The sequence below is a fragment of the Schistocerca gregaria genome, chromosome X (assembly GCF_023897955.1).
Source record: "Schistocerca gregaria isolate iqSchGreg1 chromosome X, iqSchGreg1.2, whole genome shotgun sequence".
NCBI lineage: Eukaryota > Metazoa > Arthropoda > Insecta > Orthoptera > Acrididae > Schistocerca > Schistocerca gregaria.
In genome coordinates, this window is record NC_064931.1 from 19,522,191 (window position 1) to 19,545,893 (window position 23,703).

At 39.4% G+C, this 23,703-nt stretch overlaps 1 protein-coding gene across 2 annotated transcripts in view; it reads right to left on the bottom strand.

Moving 5' to 3' along the window:
• LOC126297721 (N-fatty-acyl-amino acid synthase/hydrolase PM20D1-like) overlaps positions 1-23,703 on the bottom strand; it is a 211,721-nt gene that overhangs the window by 15,381 nt on the left and 172,637 nt on the right. For both annotated transcript variants that reach the window (XM_049988859.1, XM_049988860.1), the window contains 3 exons: positions 21,751-21,946; positions 13,803-13,943; positions 6,691-6,928 (listed from right to left, as the gene is read on the bottom strand). In XM_049988859.1, the coding sequence (XP_049844816.1) occupies positions 6,691-6,928; positions 13,803-13,943; positions 21,751-21,946 (575 nt within the window). The remainder of the gene's footprint in view (positions 1-6,690; positions 6,929-13,802; positions 13,944-21,750; positions 21,947-23,703) is intronic.

The following is a 23,703-nucleotide window of genomic DNA, read 5'->3' on the forward strand; positions in this document are numbered from 1 at the left end:
TTCATTGTCCCAGGAAGGGGAAACTTTATTGACACATTCCTGGGGTCAGATACATCACATGATCACACTGACAGAACCACAGGCACATAGACACAGGCAACAGAGCATGCACAATGTCGACACTAGTACAGTGTATATCCACCTTTCGCAGCAATGCAGGCTGCTATTCTCCCATGGAGACGATCGTAGAGATGCTGGATGTAGTCCTGTGGAACGGCTTGCCATGCCATTTCCACCTGGCACCTCAGTTGGACCAGCGTTCGTGCTGGACGTGCAGACCGCGTGAGACGACGCTTCAGCCAGTCCCAAACATGCTCAATGGGGGACAGATCCGGAGATCTTGCTGGCCAGGGTAGTTGACTTACACCTTCTAGAGCACATTGGGTGGCACGGGATACATGCGGACGTGCATTGTCCTGTTGGAACAGCAAGTTCCCTTGCCGGTCTAGGCATGGTAGAACGATGTGTTCGATGACGGTTTGGATGTACTGTGCACTATTCAGTGTCCCCTCGACGATCACCAGAGGTGTACGGCCAGTGTAGGAGATCGCTCCCCACACCATGATGCCGGGTGATGGCCCTGTGTGCCTCGGTCGTATGCAGTCCTGATTGTGGCGCTCACCTTCACGGTGACAAACACGCATACGACTATCATTGGCACCAAGGCAGAAGCGACTCTCATCGCTGAAGACGACACGTCTCCATTTGTCCCTCCATTCATGCCTGTCGCGACACCACTGGAGGCGGGCTGCACGATGTTGGGGTGTGAGCGGAAGACGGCCTAACGGTGTGCGGGACCGTAGCCCAGCTTCATGGAGACGGTTGTGAATGGTCCTCGCCGATACCCCAGGAGCAACAGTGTCCCTAATTTGATGGGAAGTGGCGGTGCGGTCCCCTACGGCACTGCGTAGGATCCTACGGTCTTGGCATGCATCCGTGCGTCGCTGCCGTCTGGTCCCAGGTCGACAGGCACGTGCACCTTCCGCTGACCACTGGTGACAACATCGATGTACTGTGGAGACCTCACGCCCCACGTGTTGAGCAATTCGGCGGTACGTCCACCCGGCCTCCCGCATGCCCACTATACGCCCTCGCTCACAGTCCGTCAACTGCACATACGGTTTACGTCCACGCTGTCGCGGCATGCTACCAGTGTTAAAGACTGCGATGGAGCTCCGTATGCCACGGCAAACTGGCTGACACTGATGGCGGGGTGCACAAATGCTGCGCAGCTAGCGCCATTCGACGGCCAACACCGCGTTTCCTGGTGTGTCGGCTGTGCCGTGCGTGTGATCATTGCTTGTACAGCCCTCTCGCAGTGTCCGGATCAAGTATGGTGGGTCTGACACACCGGTGTCAATGTGTTCTTTTTTCCATTTCCAGGAGTGTATATTTGAATGCTAACACGTGATATGCTGGTATGGTGAAGTCTCAAATTCCTTGGTTAGCATCAACAGAATAAATGTAGCACAGCATCAATAAGTGAAGAACTGGTTCAAGAGAAAATAACTGTAAATGCAATATTGTCTTTGAATTATGTTTAAGTAAAGGTGGGGAGGGGTTAGCTTATGTGTGTTACATGCTAGATCCTCAACTTACTCAACTTCACTGAATTTAGAAAGCAAACATTTAGAGATTTAAAACTTTGACAAAAATTTAGATACCACTTTAGTTCAATACAGAAGTGTTTCTATGAAGATTATATTCACTCTCAAAAACAATAAATAAGGGCACCATGTACAGGGTGCGGCAGAACTGACTAAGCATTAAAAAGTAAATCTGGATGTATAGAGAAAAAAATGTTTTTATTTTCTAAATTAGTAGAATATACCATTTAACATTCATTTATATTTGAAATAATGTCCTCAAGATGGCAGCCGTTAGCATCAATACATTGTTGTAGATGATCCCCTAAGTTTCGAGAGGCTCTTGCACACATATCGTCTGGTATGACATGCATTTCGTCAGTTATCTGCTCTTTTAACTCTGGTAGGGTGTGAGGGTGGCTTTTGAAAACCTTTTCCTTCAGATATCCCCAAAGAAAGTAGTCATAAATGCTGAAATCTGGTGACTGTGCAAGCCAGCTGACATCACACCTCAAAGAGGTGCCCTGGAAACATTTCTCTCAAAACATCAAGTGAAATTGGAGCTGTGTGAGCAGTAGCTCCATCCTGTTTGTACCACAATCCCCAGTCCATTCTTCAACATTCTCATCCATTCTGGGTTCAAGAAAATTTTGCAACATTGAAACATAATGTGTGGAATTCACTGTCATGGTCACTCCTTCCACCTCAAAAAAGTAAGGGCCTACCATGCCAAATTGTGATATGGCACACGACACTGTCACTTAAGGAGAATGTTTCCTCCAACTGCTGTACCCAGGACTGAATAGTGTTTGCATTAGCAATGGCATTATTGTGTGGAATGTTGAACTTGCTGTGTAGCGTTCACAGATCTGATGTTTTCATAATAAGCATGAACGGCAAAACTACGATGTGCACTGGTCCAGACCATGTTGGCTACAGAAATGGGGTCCATGACTGAACAAAGGCAGACCATGTGCAACTGCCTACCACCACCACAGCCCCAGTGGTAATCAATAGAAACTGCTTAGTTGGTTCTGCCGCACCCTGTATAATTAGAGTTATGCAACCATGGTACAGAAATGATATAGTCAAATGTTAGAAGCAAAACAGATAACCATTCAAATTTACCATTGGTCCATTGATGATGATAAAATTTCATGTAGACATATTTTTGTAATAATTTTACTTATCTGCATAACTTACACAAAATGATACTTTCATAATACTTGCTGAAAGTGACATCCTTCAGCTTTAATGCCTGCATGACATTGTTACTCAAAGTTCTGTCATCATCCTCCAAACAGCTCTGATGTTTGAACAATGTCATATTCAGCAAAACTACTTTCCAAGAGGTCTTTGTCAGTCTTTACAAGTGTCTCAGACACAAGGCTTTTCACATGGACCTACAAGAAGACAACAAGTGGGGTCCAATCAGGTAAATGAGACTGCAATGAAATAGGACTCTCTCTTCCCATCCACCTTTCAAGGGATGTCTGATGTAGATTTTCATGAGCAAAAGGTACAAAATGTACTGGGGCTTCATCACACTGGAACCATATAAATGCATGAAGATCAAGCAGGATGTCTTCCAACAATGTTATGACTATGATCCTGAGAAACACAATGTACTCTGGTGCAGATAGGGGTACAGGAAGCAAATAAGAGCCTTATAAACAATTATTCAATGTCCACATGTTCATTGCAACTCTGTGTTGATAGCTCTTGGCAACTGTACATAACTATTTCAACAGTCTTCATTGAAGAAAGGGACATACACAAGAAGGTGAAAAGTGATGATACAGCACTACACTGGGGCAAACAAAAGTAGCTCCAAAATCGGTATGAGTTCAGTGCGGAATGAAGGAGTTTGTCTGTGTGATCACAAACCCCATATTCCAAACCAGGGGATATGCAGATATGCAGTTTATTTTTCTTCACAGTCCTTGTATTATGGTGCCAATTGTTTTATTAACTCAATTATTTGAATAGTCTAAAAAAATAGTATGTGTTGAATGTCTCCTAAAAATGTACTTGACCCGATGCAAGCTGTGAGCATCCCTTAAATTTTCATTTGCTTGTGTGTACACAAAAGTCATTGGGTACAATGCCACTTCACTATGACTGACTGACTGTACACTTCAGTTTATAAAAAAACAGACTGTAGTCTTAGAGACTTCTATACCAGACCTCTACATCAGGACTGAGCATCAATGCTTTAATGGAGTTCTTGTCCCCACCTCTCATGATGCACAGCTCCATGTTGTTACGATTTGTTTAACCTATGTTGTTGGCAGCCATGTACAAAATAAACCAATTCTTACATCATACAAACAATAATTCCTACATTCTTGCATTCCACTCGAAGAGTTACCTTACAAGACTTTTGGCTTTGTAGATTTGGATGAATCAACAAAATACTACCCACTATTCACTAGGTGTTGATCTAACATCATATTCCTTTTTAACAATTTGGTACAAGCAACATGAAACAAATGTAGCCCTACAATTTTCTTGCTATTACTCATCAACATGACATTCACATATAAAATAATGTACAAACAGAAAATGTAGACATCTCAAAAGCCACAAAAGTGTCTTAAATTGTTAATGATAAAATATTTATTTTGTAAAATAGTGAGTGGTGCCATTAATATCATATGTAAATTTAAATAAATTATTTTGGAAAAACAACTATGTAATAGAACAGCAATCTCTGCATCTGCAAAGATGCAAGACCAAAAGTTTATTGTACTCAATTTAATCTGCATTAAACTCAAATTTGCTGTCTTTTTTGTTTGATGTTTATTTTTATTGTTATTTTGTTCATTTATTTGGTCTCTCTACCTATAGGTGTCATGTGTTGTGTCCTACAGACAGCATGTTATCTTCTCTTCTCATTTTAATGTACACTAGTAAAAAAGGTTTTTCTGTAAGAAAACATTAAATGCACCTCATCCCTTTAACACAAAAGATTGGAAAAAATTGGTCATATGTTTTGTTAAATGATTTGTCTAAAAGTAAGGAATAAAATAGATTAGTGTAACATATGAAGCACCTCACTTGCTGTACGTGAGTTGAAGAATCATTAAAAATCATGCCAAATGTTTCTCTAATCCAGTTTATTTCTTACTGTTACACAAGACATTTCAGAAAACATTTGGCTGACTTTTTACACTTTTTTTATTTTCAAGTTTCATTCACAAAGCTTCATCTTACTGACACCTCATTTGCTTTCTTAGTGTCCTCTATTCTCAAAACGTCTTGAATCTAGTACTTGGTTTGGAGGAAACCATTTCAGCAATTAAATATCACACCAGAGTGATTTTTCACGTGCAAAATAGCTAGGTCTTGAAGAGATGAACTTTTCCACATTTCATTTACATAGCTAGAATAGCTGTTCTTGAACTCTCAAGCTAGTCAATTTGATATCACATTTGTCCATTTGCCACTCTGTGTTTTGATATGAAAATTTGGACAAAAACCCATTGTGTCATTTATAGGGAGTCTTGTCTTCACTCTGCTCTAACATTTGGCCAGATGTTTTCACATATATGTAACTCTTACAGCATGCAAACAGGTCCACCAAGATGGTGTAGTAAAGTAGTTTAATACTGATACTCAATTTACCAAACTTGAGTAAAATTCCAACAGTTTCCTCCAAGACCACTGAGATTCAGGTGAAATAATAATTACTGTAGGTTTCTATATTTCAGTTTCATAGAGTGTGCTCTGAGCCCACAGTATAAGAAATAATTACCTGTCAGTGTTCACACCCAGGACTCTTAGTTTTTGAAGTAGGCAATTGTGTATCTATTAGGCATGTTTTCTTTCTTCTTTATTTCAGTTAGCATTTTCATTCAGTTCCATTTAAAATATCTCTGCTTAGATATTTAACTTTAGCTTTCTTGTTCTCTTTCACTATAAATTTGTCACTTTATGAACTATTGTTTCATTTACTGATGGCTATTCAACAAGTAGCTTAGCTACAAGCTCTACAAAAAATTATCTTGATATATTTGTTTTGTTATAGAATACTACCCCATGGTAAACATGGTAGTGGCCTATGGTGAACATATCATATCTCAGAACAGCAAAGACTTTAAATGACAATATGTGGCATATTTATGCATCAAAGCATTCAAAGATTAGACTACGTAAAACACATTCAAAATGGAGTGTTTCTGACTTCACTTAGTAAATTTCACCAACAGCCTGCAATTAGTTTCCAATGAAAGTACAAACACAACTTGCCCTATTGGTAGTTTTCAGTACCTATGAAACACTTGCCTCTTCAAAGTAAAGTGTACACCTTTCCTACTAAGACAATACAGTCACATTTTGCGACAGTCATCAGCAGTGACAAACATTTGTGTTTAGATTCCTCTCGTTTCTGAACTATAGTTAACATTTGAACACTATTGGAGTACACAACCAGAGGCTTATGCAGTTTTGATAGAGAAAGAACTTTAGAAAATTGTTTCTAAATACATGGTTAAAATAAATGTTGAGTATAAAATAATCTGCATTTTCTGATTAATGAGGAATTTTTCTGTTGTAGGAAGGAGAGGTAAAAATTAATTATATTTCAAATGATGTGAAATAGTTTAAACTTCAGGGTTACTGCAAAGATATTAGTAAATTAAAAGGGTAACTATGGCACTGCTATCTAAGAAATGCTTAGGGACTGGATCATTCATCTAACTGGAAAGGTAATCTTTACTAAAACTGAGTATTTATTTCAGTCAAAGCTGCAAAATGCTTAAAGTGATCATGACCAGATTTAGATATTAGGAGGCCATCTTCAGAATTTTATTTCTACACCTTGACACAGTTTCTTCATACAGTGTATTTTGGTTCAGTTGTTATCATCAAAGCTACACAAATTTGATGAGTGTGTGTGGAGTGTGTTACTAGAATACTTGAACTGGTACCACACAGCCAGTGTATCAGATCATAAACAATCATAAACATGGGAACAAATAATTAACTAAAAAATTAAGCCTTAATAGAAAATGGAAATCGTTGTAAAATAACTGCAACAGCAGTGATAATTTTGTATACTAATGTAACAGAAAAAGCAGAAGGTATTCATGTCACTACCTACCTGGTACAACAATGGAATCATGAAAAACTTGTTTTATACTTGTAGCTACCATCTGAAAGGGAATGCAATCACGGTCAAATGGAGAGACAGGATGAGCTTCTCTTGAAGTTTTGACTCGAATGTGTACACGAGGATCATCAATTATCTCACGGTCATAAGAAATTACATCAGCCACTCTTTGAGCTGGATGTACTCGATGATTGATGACAGCTGTTGCTGATGGTGGAACAACATTTTCCTTCATATAAAACAGTTTCCATTACTATGATATTCAACACAAAAAACTCCTCTCATGGAGTGATATACAAGCACAATAAATATCAGCCATTCACATTCACTATACTATAGAAATGTTCAATGTAACTATTCCAGCACAAGTATGACAATTCATCGAACTCATTTATCAATAACATAGGTATGAAAAACAAGGCACATCATACGGAGAAGGTTGAAATTCAGTGACATAGCAACACTATACAAAGGCAATAGTCTAATTTCATCGTGAAGGGAATATCACATTTTGCATGATAAGGCATTTTAAAATTAATGTGTCTTCAATGACAGAAATTCTAGGATGGAAGCAATAAACAACAGTGTGGAACAATATAGCTGACAGGTGCAAAGCACATAGAAGTATGTGACAACACAGAGATTTGACTAACTTTTAAACTACCACTTTATGTATACAGTCTGACACAAACAACCACATGACTTTCTGAGTGGTTTCTCAGGCTGACAGGAGTATGGATAATGGAAAGGTGCATGTTTACTGGGAAAGACTACTATATGTGAGACAATGAGGGTGAGGGGAGTTGATAATGGCCATTTGTGTGGATAGACAGCTAGTAAGTTATCATTCCCATATAGCATCCTACACAGTGATTGAAGAACAACTGAAATATAATTTTGCTATTTTCACACCTCACCCTACCTTTTTGAGAACAGGAAATGGCTGTGCTTTGACTATGGTAGGAGGTGGTAGTTGGGTGAATTGGACACATGACCTATGCACTGTGCAAAACCTGGAGCAGAGTTAGCATAGTGATGTCATAGGATATTATAAAGGTTGGGTAATACTACTAATACATTGAGTGGTGGATAGGCCACACTTCATCATAGGGCTTAAAATCCCTGGAAAAGGATTTTGTTGCGTTTTCAGTGTGTGTATGGTACTGGATGACGAGAAGAGTTGTGTTTGGCATTGGATACGAGTTTGTTTGTATCATAAGAAGAAATTGCAAGGGATGTCAGTTCTGAATTAGCTGGGCAGGATACTCTATGCCTGTAAAGTCTCTGGTAAGGTTATGTGGCTAAACCTTGCTTCTCATTAGAGAAATTCCATCCATGGCTGCCAATGGTTGCTAAGGCTGTAGGGTATGGATTTCTTAATGTGGAACAAATAACAGCTGGCACAGAGGAGGTGGAGTTGGTGGATGTGTCTGACATGGATGAGACTGAGAGGTAGAGGTCAACATATACATAGGTAGCTTGTTGAGCTCAAAAGGGCTAGATGATGTGGATTTTAGAGCAGACTCAAGGTTCTAGAGAAAAAAGTCAGGGACTTTCTTTGGCACTGGTCCAGATCATAATGATATCTACAAATCCAAATTAGACAAGGGGGTTTTAGGTGTTGTGTGGATAGAAGTGATACTTCTAGGTAGCACATAAACAAATTAGCATGAGACAGTGCCATGGAGATATCCTTATCAGTTCCATGGTTTGGTTTGAAGATATCGCCTTCAAATGAGGAATAATTATGAGTCAGAATGTGGTTAGCCAAAAAGATTATGAACTAGGTGATATTAGTTGATGCTGGTAAAGGTAATATTCCACAGCAGCAAGATCCTATGTGGGCAGGGGAGGGGGGGGGGGTGAGGAGAAGGGGGAGTTAATATACAGGGATTTAGCATAAGGAACATGATGGTATAAGGCCAGCAACTGCAGGGAGTTGGAAGAGAACATCATTACTGTTGGGAAGGGAGACTGAGGAAATTTTGTTGCGAGTGCTGGTAAATGAAGTCAGAAGAATATTGGTGAGAGCATTGTTTTTGCCAGCCAAGATGAGGCAATGAGCAGAGTGATTACTGGAGTTGGGTTTGTGGAGTTTGGAAGAAAGGAGATTAGGGTTTAGCATCTCATTGGCGATCAGGTCATTACAGAAGAAGCACATGCTCAGATTTGGGGAAGTACAGGAAAGGAAATTGGCCATGTCCTTTCATAGAAATCAAATCAGAATTTAGCTTAAATGATTTAAGTACATCACAAAAAATTAAAAGTGGATGGCAGGATGGGTATTTGAATTGATATCCTCTTGTATACAATTCCATTATCCACCATTATGCTATATTGGTAAGTATTGAGCTTTGGGAGCAGGTGAATGGCTCCCAGAATGAAATTTGCACTCTACAGTGGAGTGTGTGCTATTATGAAACTTTCTGGCAGATTAAAACTGTGTTCTGGACCGAGACTTGAACTCAGATCCTTTGCCTTTCATGAGTAAGTCCTCTACCAAATAGCTACCCAAACATGACTCATGGCCCATACCCACAACTTTACATCCACCAGGACCTCAGCTCCTACATTCCAGACTTTCCAAAGGTCCTCCTGGGAAACTTGCAATACTAGTACTCCTGGAATAAAGAATGTTGTTGATAAATGTCTTAGCCACAGCCTGGGGGATGTTCAAGACTGAAATCTTCTCTGTGTAGCAGAGTGTACACTGATATGCAACTTCCTGGAAGATTAAAACTGTGTGCCAGACCAAGACTTGAACTCGGGACCTTTGCCTTTTGTGGGCAATTGCTCTAACGACAGAGCTACCCACGCACGACTTGTGACCCATCATCACAGCTTTACTTCCACCAGTACTTCATCTCCCGATTTCCAAATTTCATTGCCGGCCATTGTGGCTGAGCGGTTCTAGGTGCTTCAGTCTGGAACTGTGCTGCTGCTATGGTTGCAGGTACGAACCCTGCCTTGGCATTGATGTGTGTGATGTCCCTAGGTCAGTTAGGTTTAAGTAGTTCTAAGTCTAGGGGACTGATGATCTCAGATGTTAAGTCCCATAGTGCTCAGTGCCATTTGAACCATTTGAGCCAAATTTAATTCTGGAAACATGCCCCCAGGCTGTGGCCAAGACATGTCTCTGCAGTATCCTTGTCGGAGTGCTGGAATTGCGAGTATCACAGGAGAGGGTCTGTGAAGTCTGGGAGACAGGAGATGAGGTACTGGCAGAAGTAATGCTGTGAGGATAAGTCACGAGTCATGCTTGGGTAGCTCTGTTGGTAGAGCACTTACCCATGGAAGGCAAAGGTCCTGAGTTCGAGGGTAGGTGTGGTATACAGTTTTAATCTACCAGGAAGTTTCTGGTTAAATGTTGGTGTCCCAGGGGCTGATAGTGTGCATTAATGTGTCAGGTTTTCAGATGGAACTAATGTTTGAGAAGCTGCTGGAGGTCACACTGGACATCTGCAATGGAATCATAGTGTTAACGTTTGTAAAGAATGGTGCTCGAAGGTTTGGACATATTGGGAATGAAGGTGAAGCCAGATTGCCAGCAAGTAACTTCAGTAAAGTTATAAGGGGATGTCTGGATAGAAGTGGCAGAATATGATTTGAGGGTAGTTGGGACTGTCTGAAACAAGGTTCTGCGTGTAAATTTTGCTGACTGTGGTCAGTATAGTGAGTGATGAAGAAATGATTCCACTTGAGGGAATAAGTAAAGGAAAACATGTCCTTTGCTTGTCCAGCATGGCTAAACCTTAGTTAGCTGCTCAGAATCAGTGTGGCTTATGGGAGATGAAGGAAGTTTCAGGAAGCATTTCAGCTGGAGGAGATCAGCAAGGCAGTATCTGAAGTGTCTAAAGATTTGTTGGGGTGCAGGAGGTGGCCAGAAGTCATCGGCACTTTGTTGAGCAGATGTACTCACTGGCAGGAATAAGACATAAATAGCCGAGACAGCTTCTAGCCATTTTTATCTCAGAGACTTGTTACAGTAAATTACTGTCTTAAAGAAAAAGGACCCAGAGAAAGAAGCAGAACTGGTTAGTTGCTGCCTGAGCTTGGATGATATGATTATGTTGGACTATGGTGGTCAGGGTTAAGAATTGATGTGATCAGAAAAAAGGGCATGTAAATGTAACTCCATTTTCTGGCTGAAGTATTGTACTATGGCTGGTCAGTATCCAATAAAACAATACCAATCGTCATTATCTAGGTTTATTTCTAGGTTACCAGTTTCGAAGATACACTATGTCATCTTCAGGCCTGCTTCAATTGAGAAACCTTCTGTGCTGCTGTATTTTGTAACATGAAGGTTACTCGATTGAAGCAGGCCTGAAGATGATGTAGTGTATCGTCGAACCTGGTAGCCAAGGAATAAACCTAAATAATGGCAATTGGCATTGTTTTATTGGGAAAGGGCACGTCTCTGTATACGTCTCTTGAACAACACTTCAAATGCCAGACAGGATTTCAGGAATAGTCTGTGGTATTGGAATATTTCTATGGCAATGGCTAGTTGTTTGAACATTGTTCATATACACTAGAGAAAGAGAGGTTGCTCAAAGGTTAGCAACATCTTCATGCTGTTATGTGTTTCCATGCATCACACACCAGTCTGGTTTAGCTAAGCTGTGGCCTTTTATTAACATAAATCTTTGATAATCTGAAATTTAAGGAAAATGGTTTTAATGACACATGGTTTAAAGAGTTGGTAAAGAAAATCAACTACTATGAAATATCAGTTTCAATTAATACTTTATTAGTTTTAAAAATATTAATAGTTATAAACATCTGATGTTCTGACCACACAAAACTTCAGATATTTTAAATCATTCATGGCACTGAAAAATATAGGGGCCCATTCTGAAACAAACAAATAATTTGAACCTAATTTATTTATGAACAATTTAAGATAAAAATAACAGGAAATAGTAAAAACTTTGAAGGCATTCAGAATGATTTGAGGGAACAATAACTCAGCCTATAAAGCATTTAGAACTGATTTTCAAAAGTGTAACTGTAAGGTATGAGTGGTAAGCACTAAGTTAGGAATGAGTGAACAAAATGTGTTGTACACAAATGAAAAGGTCAGATGAGAAAGAAAGTATAACATCTCTAATTATTGGTTTAAACAGGAGAAAGGGAAAGAAGCTTATAGATTCAGCAATAACTGGTCTTTTTATTATTATCCATTGATACATTATTGTCAGTACTACATCAATTGACCACAAACAAATTCACTTTTTTCTTAAAATGTCTTTCCATTCCACGCAGATATATGTCAAGTATGTTACCTAGTTTCTGTTATAATCTACATTTTTTACCATCTATTAACTATTGTAAGCTATCATAGTCCATAATCTGCACAAAATACTTTTGTTTTTAATATTTTCAGTATGCTGAGAATACAAACTGATATGTATAAAGTGCTCTATAAGTGAGAACTGAAAGGATCTTCTTTGTTTTGGGGTTTGCTTTACCTGATAACTACAGTTATTGCCATACTGTCTGCCCAATTGTTAAACACACACACATATGTCAGTTTGGTGCATTTTAAAAGATATTCTGTTGCAGTGCTCTTCTTCTCATAATCCCAGACTTTAGCATGCTTTGTTTCATCTGAAGAGATTACATGAGCATGTGTCCATAAGAAAAATTGTGGGGTTACACACATTAGCAAATTCTCATTAATGGCTAATATTACTTAGTTCTAGAAGGTAACTACTTTCCTTAAGTTGACATATCAGTGCAGTATGTACAGTAATAATTTTTTGTAAGATATTTTCAGACAATTAATTGCATCACTATTCAGAAAATCTTCCAGGAGATTTTTGCAGTACTTGGCTAGTGCACTATTGCTTGGTTTAGTTTGCTGTTTGTACAGGTTAGTAGCAAATGGTAAACATTATCATTCTCATGCCACTGCACATCAAAAGCACCTATTTTCATATAACTTTTTATCATTAGCTTCTGCCTGTTTCATAGATTCACCTGGGATTTGCACTGGCACATTGAAGCTTATTTCATCCATAAATCCCAGTCGCAAATCCACATATTTTTGTGTACTGTGTAGCCTGTAGTTTTCAAAATAAACTAACAACTCATTCATTTTTTTAAAGAAAATATGGCCCCTTCAGGCAAAGCAAGATTATTTCTCGGTGTTCCTTTGTGTCCATGCATTGACACAAGATTTCACTTTTAAACCATTTTTTTTCCTTTCTTTGTTCAACATTAGATATACGAAGTGCTGCACATGTTCCTTCAGTAAATTTAAGTCTCTTACCAGATATCTGAGTGCATGCTGTGAAAACAGTTGAGGGATGGACTCATGTCTCCAGGTCAGTAGACATTGGTATCAGCATCAGTAGTTTCACTTATAATTTCACTCTCTGATGTTACACTCTCCAATACAGCTGGAGGCAAGGAAATGGCAGGTTATCTCCATGTGGTATTGGTCTAATCACATATCGAATTTTAAACTATATATAACTTCCGTTTGCATGGAATTCATCTACACTAAGTAAATGAAAATAACAGTCATCACAGAATTCCTTATATTCTCATCAAGAAAGCATTCATCACAGTGTTTCTCATTTGCCCACTGGGAAAGTTAATAGACATTGCTTTACTTGTGTTTCTCCTACTAATACAGAGTCTTGTATATGGGCAAAAATGGGCAGTTATCTGTTCTTATGTGTACAATTAATGGAAGTGTTAATGCTTTTTCCAGTCAGAAGTTTTGCACAATTTGAAGATATGGAGTGTAACGATGGAACTTAATGTAATGATCAGTAAGACTGCTGTCTTGTAAGATGTTAAAATTAAACAGAAACATATTAACTATAACTTCACACATGATGCACAAAGAAAACTACACTGAATTAATAATTAGTTGGGAATTATTCTCAATCTGTCACAACATTTTACAAATTTATTTATTTCTGTTTAAAGTTAGTATGGGAGCTTAAGCAGCACAATTTACAGATATATGCAAAAAAATGATACATATGTAAATATAGAATTATAAAGGAATCTGTTTATAAATGCATGTAAGCATCAAATAAAACACATTAAAATTCACTATTCTATGAAAAATATTTAGTTTTTACCTTTATTCCACCATGAAATACAGTGATGGCTGTTGTTGTGCGAACAATTGCATTTGCAATAGGTTTAAGTGCTAATTCTCGAGCCATTAGTCCCGAAAAGAGCCATAAATTACTATACAGAACTTTATAACCAAACGAAACCTGGAAGGCAAAGAAGTGTGACATTAAAAGGGACAGCTACAGGAATCTACATGCAATATCCATTACACAGTACACTGTCATATTTTTAAAAACATATTTCCACATATTTCATAGTATCTGTCTACCCATTAAGGACAATATATTGGACATTTATAGTTTGAAATTGAATGTTAAAAATGGTTACCATACTGTAAAAATAAAATGGTATTGCAGTCTGCTTACCAGGCTGATATGGATGGCTACATAATCACACTTTTGACAAGGAATACCTTTAAAAACAGTCACAAGAATATAATATATTTGGCTATTGAGTAAGTGTTATGCATAAATTAGCAAAGGAACACAACACAAACTCTGATGACAGTGAGTGACACCAAAATTAAACTGACCCAAATTATATTCAGCACTAATGACAATTGAGTCTCATTGTTCCACTGTGATACTGAAAGTTTGACTGCACATGGCATGGTTGGCCATACCAAAAGATGACTACTACTACTATTACTACTGCCATTTCATTGTAACACCACCACACTGGCACTGTGATGGGTAAATGGTGGAAGGAGAAAATATACTTTCCATCAGGTTGATACTCATAATTCAGTAATCTACCAGTACAGATGCAAATGACATTACCTCTTCATTCAATGTATTATGTGCCAACTCCTGCAAGTTGCACAGAATACGTCTGAATTTGCATCACACTTTTGTGTAAATTCATTCATTTTAGCCAGTGGATCAGTTTTATTTTAGATGATAGCTTGTTGATAGATTCTTAGATTTGTTGCTTTATAGAGGCCAACCTAATAATCTTTAAAGGCTGTTCAAAAAAGAAAGTTGCACCGGACTCAACTAATTAACTATTTATATGGCTACAGAACAAGATACATCCTGTTAATAATTTCTGCATGGCATGTCATGACATTACACCTGCAAGGTTGACAACACATCTACATCCCTGCATCAATGACTGTTGACTTGCCAAGCAACCAGTTTTCACGGAAAAGTAGATTTCCTGCTGTTCTCCTATGCAACACACTCTGCAGGCCATAGCAGATGGAGTAAACCACAGTTTCAGTCCCTGCACTTGAGCTCTCTAATAATCTCTCCAGAATCAACACCATGGTCATGGCATTTCATAAGACAGCCTCATTCTTCCAGCCATTCATTCACAAGGTTGAACCATGGACCAACTATATTGCAAGTATGGAGCAGCACTTCCTGGTCCACAGTATCTCTGCATCTCTGGTAATGAGCAGTGATGCACTTTTCTGTTGGCTTATACAGGACCAGAGATATATCATCTAGTACAACACCTTAACTCCAAGACAGAGCCCCATGTGCTCTTATACAATAGGGTCAAATCCAGTTTGCTTGAATCTTTTGACTCTCAAGTTCATATAGATGATAATGATGATGGTTTGTTGGGCACTAAGCATCAAGGTCATCAGCACTCGTACAAGTTCCCAATCTTTCCAGTTCCAATCTTACCTCTGCCCAAATGATGATGAGGAAACGCAAACACCTAGTCCCTGGGTTGGGAAAGTCCCTAACCCGGCTGGGACTCGAACCTTGGACCCCATGATCAAGAGGTAGCAACGCTAGCCACTAGTCCACGAGCTGTGGACTCAAGTTCATGTAGTTGCTCCTAGACATTTTTCTTCATCTATCACAAGCCCAGTGGACAATCATACAGAGAATGGATTGCACAGTTACAAGGGCTATCCAGGGATTGTAGGTGCAGTAATCAGGGTGGCATACAGTCATATGCAGCTTCATTAGTCAGAAACATTATATTAGTGCATGTTCTGCAGGATGCACTCTGGATGGACTTGTTGAAATCAAGAGAGCCTTCATTAGAAACATGTCTGCCTAATATTAGGGTTTTTGAACAGTCACTGCATTCATCAGCAACTCTACAAGACTCAGCCCAAGTATTCATAACCAGGACAACATGCAGACTCCCATTGGCAGTCAGAACTGATAGGCAAATGGCACAAAAAGACAAAGCACTGAGGCACCATTCCAAACAATTGCCATTGTGTAGCCAGTGTTTTATATTGTACCCCCATCATGATCTGCTTATCTTTACATGTAATAATTCAGAATTATTGCTAAGAAACAATTTTTAGCATATATGTGATACTAGAAACAAAGAAAATTTAATGTTATCATGTCATAGGCTAAAATTATACTACAAATGCATTCAGTAATTGGCTATGAAAAACTTCCACAGTTTGAACTAAGTTTTCTGAGAAGAAAATTATACACCATCCTTCTGTAAACAAGTTATTGTTCAGTCATGGTATTTTTAAATAATGAAGCTATCTTTATAGAGTAGTGTAAAAGATGTGTCCTAATGGACGTAAATTAAGAATAATTTTAGTTTCTTTATGCTTTGTATGTGTCTCAGTTATATTACTTATATTCCACATTAATTCCAACTTATTTGTACGGTTCCTGTCATTTTCCATCACACCCTACATTCCTACACATCTGTATAATGTACAGTTACATCTGTTCAACTCCATTCTAAACAAGATGATTAAGTTGTTGTAAGCTGCCTTATTGTATCTACTGACTCATGTATCACAGAACAAATCATTACTTCTCAGGAACACTGAATGATTTTATCCATTATTGTTGTTTTTTCCCTTCTTTAGCTTACTACAGTTTAAGAGTGACTTTCATCAGACAACTTTTGCTTCTATTCACAAAACATCTTCAGTACTCATTAGCATTTTTCCCTCTTGTTTACATGTCTTAAGTCCACTGTATTTCCCCTGATATTAACAGAGTTTGAACTCTCTCTCTCTCTCTCTCTCTCTCTCTCTCTCTCTCTCTCTCTCTCTCTCTCTCTCTCTCTGTGTGTGTGTGTGTGTGTGTGTGTTTGTGTGTGTGTGTGTGTGTGTGTGTGTGTTTTTTCACTTTTTGTGATTTTTTTCAGCTACTACTTGACCTCTACTTCCCCATGAACTATAGGGGTATTTGTTGAAAGGCCAGACAAACATGTGGTTCCTGAAGAGAGGCAGCAGCCTTTTCAGCAGTTGCAGCGTCAACAGTCTGGATGACTGACTGATCTGGTCTTGCAACATCAATGAAAACAGCCTTGCTATGCTGGTACCGTGAACGGCTGAAAGCAATGGGAAATTACTCTCTACCCAGCAGTTCCTACCCCTGTAACTGACCCCGCTGCAAAACCTGCCCCATGCATCCCCCCACAACCACCTACTCCAGCCCCGCTACTGGTAAAACATACACAATTCAAGGCAGGGCCACATGTGAAACTACACTTGTCATTTATCAGCTGACATGCCTGCACTGCACAGCCTTTTACATTGGTATGACAACAACTAAACTGGCTGAGCGCATGAACGGACACAGACGAACTGTCCGCCTAGGAGATGTCCAATACCCAGTAGCGGAGCATGCCCTCCAGCGTAATTCTAGGGACCTAGGAACCTGCTACACCATATGTGCCATTTGGCTTCTCCCACCCAACACCAGTCCCTCTGAACTGTGGAGATGGGAACTTGCAATCCAGCACATCCTTTCATCCCGCCATCCCCCTGGACTGAACCTACGTTAAACAACCTCACTCCCATTTACTTTTCAGTCTTCTCCTCTTTCCGTTTCCTCTTTAACTATTCATGCATCTTTTCATCCTACATCTTTATACTATACACCGCTTTACTTCTGTATGCATCCTCTTTGGTTTGAAGCTGGCACAGTACCTACAGTAGAATATCTTTGGCTTCCCTCTGACAACCATGCCTCCATCCTTGCTACCCTCCCTGTTTTCCTTTCCCTGTTGCTTCATAACCTGAGTTGTGAGTAACTAAATCCACTTTCCCTTCTTCCCTTTCTTTCCCCTCTCTCCTCCCTGATGAAGGAACATTTATTCCAAAAGCTAGGAACTTAAATTTTCGGTTGTGTTTTTGTGTTTCTATCGGCTGTACTGAGCTGAGGTAAGTACTGACCAGCCCCTCTATCTATTTGTTAGAATATAATCATCCCAATTCCAAAGAAGGCAGATGCTGACAGGTGTGAAAATTGTTGAACTATCAGTTTAATAAGTCATGGCTGCAAAATACTAACACAAATCATTCACAGAAGAATGGAAAAACTGGAAGAAGCTGACCTTGGGGAAGATCAGTTTGGATTCCTGAGAAATGTAGGAACATGCAAGACAATACTGACCCTATTACTTCTCATAGAAGACAGGTTAAGGAAAGACAAACCTACATTTACAGCATTTTTTAACTTAGAGAAATTTTTTTACAGTGTTGACTGGAATACTCTCTTTCAGCTTCTGAAGGTGGCAGGGGTAAAATACAGTGAGTGAAAGGCTATTTACAATTTGTACAGAAACCAGATGGCAGTTATAAGAGTAGAGGGGCATGGAAGGGAAGCAGCGGTGGAGAAAGGAGTGAGACAGTGTTGTTGATGTCATTAAATCTATATATTGAGCAAGCAGTAAAGGAAACAAATGAAAAATTTGGAGTAGGAATTAAAATGCAGGGAGAAGAAAAAAAAAACTTGAGGTTTGCCGATGACATTGTAATTCTGTCAGAGACAGCAAAGGACTTGGCAGAGCAGTTTAACAGAATGGACAATATCTTGAAAGGAGGGTATAAGATTGAACATCAACAAAAGCAAAATGAGGATGATAAAATGTAGTCTAATTAAATCACTTGATGTGGAAGGGATTAGATTAGAAAATGAGTCACTTAAAGTAGTAAATAAGTTTTGCTACCTGGGCAGCAAAATAACTGATCACAGTCAAAGTAGAGAGGATGCAAAATGTAGACTGGCAAAGACAAGAAAAGCATTTCTGAAGAACAGGAGATTTATTAACATCGAATATAGATTTAAGTGTCAGAAACTCGTTTCTGAAAGTACGTGTCTGGTGTGTAGCCATGTATGGAAGTGAAGAATGGACGATAAACAGTTTAGACAAGAAGAGAATAGAAGCTTTTGAAATGAGGTGCTACAGAAAATATTGAAGATTAGGTGGGTACGTCACATGCCTAATGAGAAGGTACTGAATAGAACGGGGGAGGAAAGAGATTTGTGGCACAACTTGACTAGAATAAGTGTTCAGTTGGTAGGACACATTCTGAGAAATCAAGAAATCACCAATTTAGTACTGGGGGGGAAGTGTGTGTGTGTGGGGGGGGGGGGGGGGGGAGGGGAGATCATAGAGGGAGACCAAAAGATGAATACAGTAAGCAGATTCAGAGGGATGTTGGAGATGATGAGGTTTGCACAGGATAGAGTAGCATGGAGGGCTGCATCAAATCAGTCTTTGGACTGAAGTCAACTACAATCACAATGAGCCTCATGATTTTGCTGCATTTTTGCACTTCAATTTGTGAACTTCACAACAGCTGTCCTCATGGAAACAGTTATGCAGTTTTCCTAAAGATGGATAAATAAAATATATGAATAAAATATGTAAATAATAATAAAATATCAAAATAATAATAAAATATCAAAATAATAATAAAATATCAAAATAATAATAAAATATCAAAATAATAATAATATATAAAAATAATAATAACTGATATTTAACAGGTTCTTTACACAATTCAAGGTATATACATCATAATAATTGCTGGAATGGGCACTGTCAGGTGCGTGATTGTACTGCAGACAAATACACTTTTATAATTGGCGATGGAAACAAAACTTTCAGACAACTGAAAACATAGGCCCTTATAGGTAGAATAAGAAATATTTAGCCCCAGAATGGAACTCTGAGACACACCTTGTGATACTATGCTCCATTTAGAATAAAAATTAACTTTTCTTGAAATGAGAGTTCAACTATGTGATCAAAAGTATCTGAACACCTGGCTGGAAATGGATTACAAGTTCGTGGCGACCTCCATCAGTAATGCTGGAATTCAATATGGTGTTGGCCCATCCTTGAGCCTTGTTGACAGCTTTCACTCTCACAGGCATATGTTCAATCAGGTGCTGGAAGGTTTCTTGGGGAATGGCAGCCCATTCTTCACAGAGTGCTACACTGAGCAGAGGTATTGTTGTCAGTCAGTGAGGCCTGGTACAAAGTCGACATTCCAAAACATCCCAAATGCATTCTAGAGGATTCAGGTCCAGACTCTGTGCAGGCCAGTCCATTACAGGGATATTCTTGTCACATAGCCACTCCGCCACAGGCCGTGTATTCTGAACAGGTGCTCAATCATGCTGAAAGATGAAATTGCCATCATCGAATTTCTCTTCAACAATAGGAAGCAAGAAGGTGCTTAATACATCACTGTAGGCCAGTGCTGTGATAGTGCCATGCAAAACAACAAGAGTGCAAGCCCCCTCCATGAAAAACATGACCACACCGTAACACCAACACCTCCAAATTTTGCTGTTGGCACTACACACGCTGGCAGATGACGTTCACTGGGCATTCGCCATAACCACACCCTACCATCAGGTCGCCACATTGTGTACCGTAATTCGTCTCTCCACACAATGTTTTTCCACTGTTCAATCGGACAATGTTTACACCCCTTACACCAAGCGAAGTGTCATTTGGCATTTACCGGCACGATGTGTGGCTTATGAACTGCTTGACCATGAAATCCAAGTCCTTCACCTCCTGCCTAACTGTCATAGTACTTGCAGTGGATCCTCATGCAGTTTGGAATTCCTGTGCGATGGCCTGGATAGATGTCTGCCTATTACACATTACAACCCTCTTCAATTGTCGGCAGTCTCTGTCAGCCTGTATGCTTTTGTGCTGAATGTGTCCCTTCATGTTTCTACTTCACTATCACATCAGAAACAGTGGACCTAGGGATGTTTAGGAGTGTGGAAATCTCACATACAGACATGCGACACAAGTGACACCTAATCACTTGACCAAGTTCGAAGTCCACGAGTTCTGCTGAGTGCCCCATTCTGTTCTCTCACAATGTCTAATGACTACTGAGGTCGCTGATATGGAGTACATGGCAGTAGGTAGCAGCACAATGCATCTAATATGAAAAATGTTTGTTTTTTTCTGGTGTCTGTATACTTTTGATCACATAGTGTACTATTTTTCCTGCTCTGCAGTTATGACATAAGCCATTGCAGAACACTGTTCTTAAACCCATATTTATCTAATCTGTAGATAAGCAAGACATGTTTTACTGAGTTGAAGGCTTATGTGAGACTCCTGAAGACATCTGCAAGTTTACTTCTCTGATCTAACAGTTTACTTAACTTTTCAATAAACTTTTTCACTACATCCAGAGTATTTTTTCCTTCTTGGACACCAAATAGTTACTTAGAATAATAGCATTTCTTATAGTAAAATTTTGAATTTTGTTTGCAGCTATTGTCATCAACACTTTTGACAGGATTCCAAGACTAAAAATAGGGTACTGGTGATAATTCCTCATGTCCTTCTTTGACCTTATCTTAAATTCACATTGTAATTAAAATATAGTAATGATACCTATTGAACAATCTTCTTTGGTCTACTCATTTATAATTTTGGCCTGGCCTCAGCAGCGAGAGGCAGTGTTGTGTGTGTGAGTTGCATCTGTGTGAATGTGGGTGTGTATGTTGCCTAATTGAGACAAAGGCCTTCTGGCCAGAAGCTTACTTGTTTAGCAGTCTTTTTGTTGTGCCTGTCTGTGACTCAACATCTCATTACATGGTGAGCAGTGATTTTTCCTTTTCATAATATTGTCAGTATTCCACCCTGGATTTTCCATGGCTTCATTTATAATTTTGGATTGAACTCAGCTGTTTGATTCTTGTTACCAGAAATCTTAAGAGTTACTCATAAACTCACATGTGGTGCTAGGTACTGGAATGTGGCTGCTTCAGGGCCTTGGCCGAGTAGAGCTGGCTGAGGGTTTTTTTCTAGACGTGCAACAGCTGCTGCTAGAATTCCAATAGCTGATTCTGCTGGTGGAAAGCTGGAGTGCCCTGGACTTCCCCTTACACTGAGTTCAACAGTGGCAGAGCCTTTTTCTGACACTCCAATGCTAGGTAAAAACAAAAAATTTGCAGGTAAGAAATACACATGAATGACACAGTAGATTAAAAAAAATACTGTAATCAGCACAGCCACATGACAAATATCTTATTATTTTTTTCTAGCATAAGTACATTTTTTCATTGTCTAATTACTGAACTACTACACTACTGGCCACCCAAAATATAACACCCTGAAAGAAGCATCCAAATTAGGTGAAATTTGCAGCAAGCTTTTGCAGCAATGAGAGATGCATACTATTAGCATTTCAGCAGAGGTGCACATCCGAGGTGCCAGTCAAGTAACACCGCCTGCAAGTGCTATGTAAAGGGAGAACAGTATGTCATGTGGACATGCTGGAATTGTTCTTTCGTGCAGTTCTTTTTTGTAAGCAGCTTCAGTACGCCTTGTAGAAGGCAGCGATTGTCTTTAGAGCATGTTTTGGAGTTCGACTGAGGGAGAATAGTTGCCTAAAGGGATTGCAGATTATCCTTCAGAGAAATCAGTGGTTGTGTCAGATGGAATGAAGCAACTCTGATATGGATCTGTAAAGGTTTGATGAAGGAGAGAATGACAGATTGCTGGGACTGATTAAACCCAGCTTGTTGCACCACTACATGTGATGACATGCATAATGTGCACATGGCAGTGATGGATCACTCTGCCACATCATGAACTGTATCACAATACATTTGGTCTGTTCCACAACAAGCAGTGTCCGCATGTACCATTCAGCATTGTATGCAGCATGGTGGACTGTCTGCAAAGTATCAATTGCTGCATTTACCAGTGAGTCAATGCCACAGGAGTCTGGGCTGGCAATGGTGTGATGAATGACGGATATGGAAAACTGAATGAAATGACATTGTTTTTACTGATGAATCTTGATTCTGCCAGCACCACCATAATGGTCTGATTAGAGTCTGGAGAGGCCATGGTGAGAGAACTGTTGCCTTATGCATCACAATACTAGTCCTGCACCTGATATTATGGTTTGAGGTGCTACTGGACTCCACTCGTGCACCCCTGTAGTATGTATTGCCAGTACACTAACCAGCCAGAGTTACATATCTGATGTGTTGGAGCCTGTTGGCCTCCCAAGCCTTCGGAGCTTGCTAACAGCTACAATGAAACAAGACAATGCACTACCACAGGAACATGCAATTTTCAAGACTTCTTCATCACCCATTAGACTGCAATGTTGCCTTGGCCTCCCTGTTCTCCCAATCTCTCACCTATCAAAAATGTCTGGTCGATGATTGCAGAACAACTGGTCCAAGATATGCCACCCACTGCTATGCCAGATCAACTTAGGTGATATTTGGAAGCGGTATGGACTGATATTCCCCAACAACTCATCCAGAGCCTCTTTGATTCAGTGCTGAGGCATGTAGCAGTGGTTATAGCCAGGAATGGTGACAACACTCAATACAGATTTCATCATCTTTCTCACTCCACACGGGGCTGTATTCTCAATCATGCAATCTTCGGGCAACATATTATCTCCCAAATCAATTTGATTGTGATATCTCTGGACCTTTTTGGTGTTGCATTTTGGATGGCCATCAGTGTTTACTTCATCAGCATATTCTTTTGCCTGTATTAGCAGATAGTATGACTGCAGCATTTAGGATATTCCACTCTGGTTGTTATTTTTTCTTTTGTATAAATTTATGATAGCAGGAGGTGGTTTCATTTATATAGCTGGCAACATTGCCTAAATGACTTAAAAGTACTTGCAGCAGCTATTCTGAAACTACAACGAAA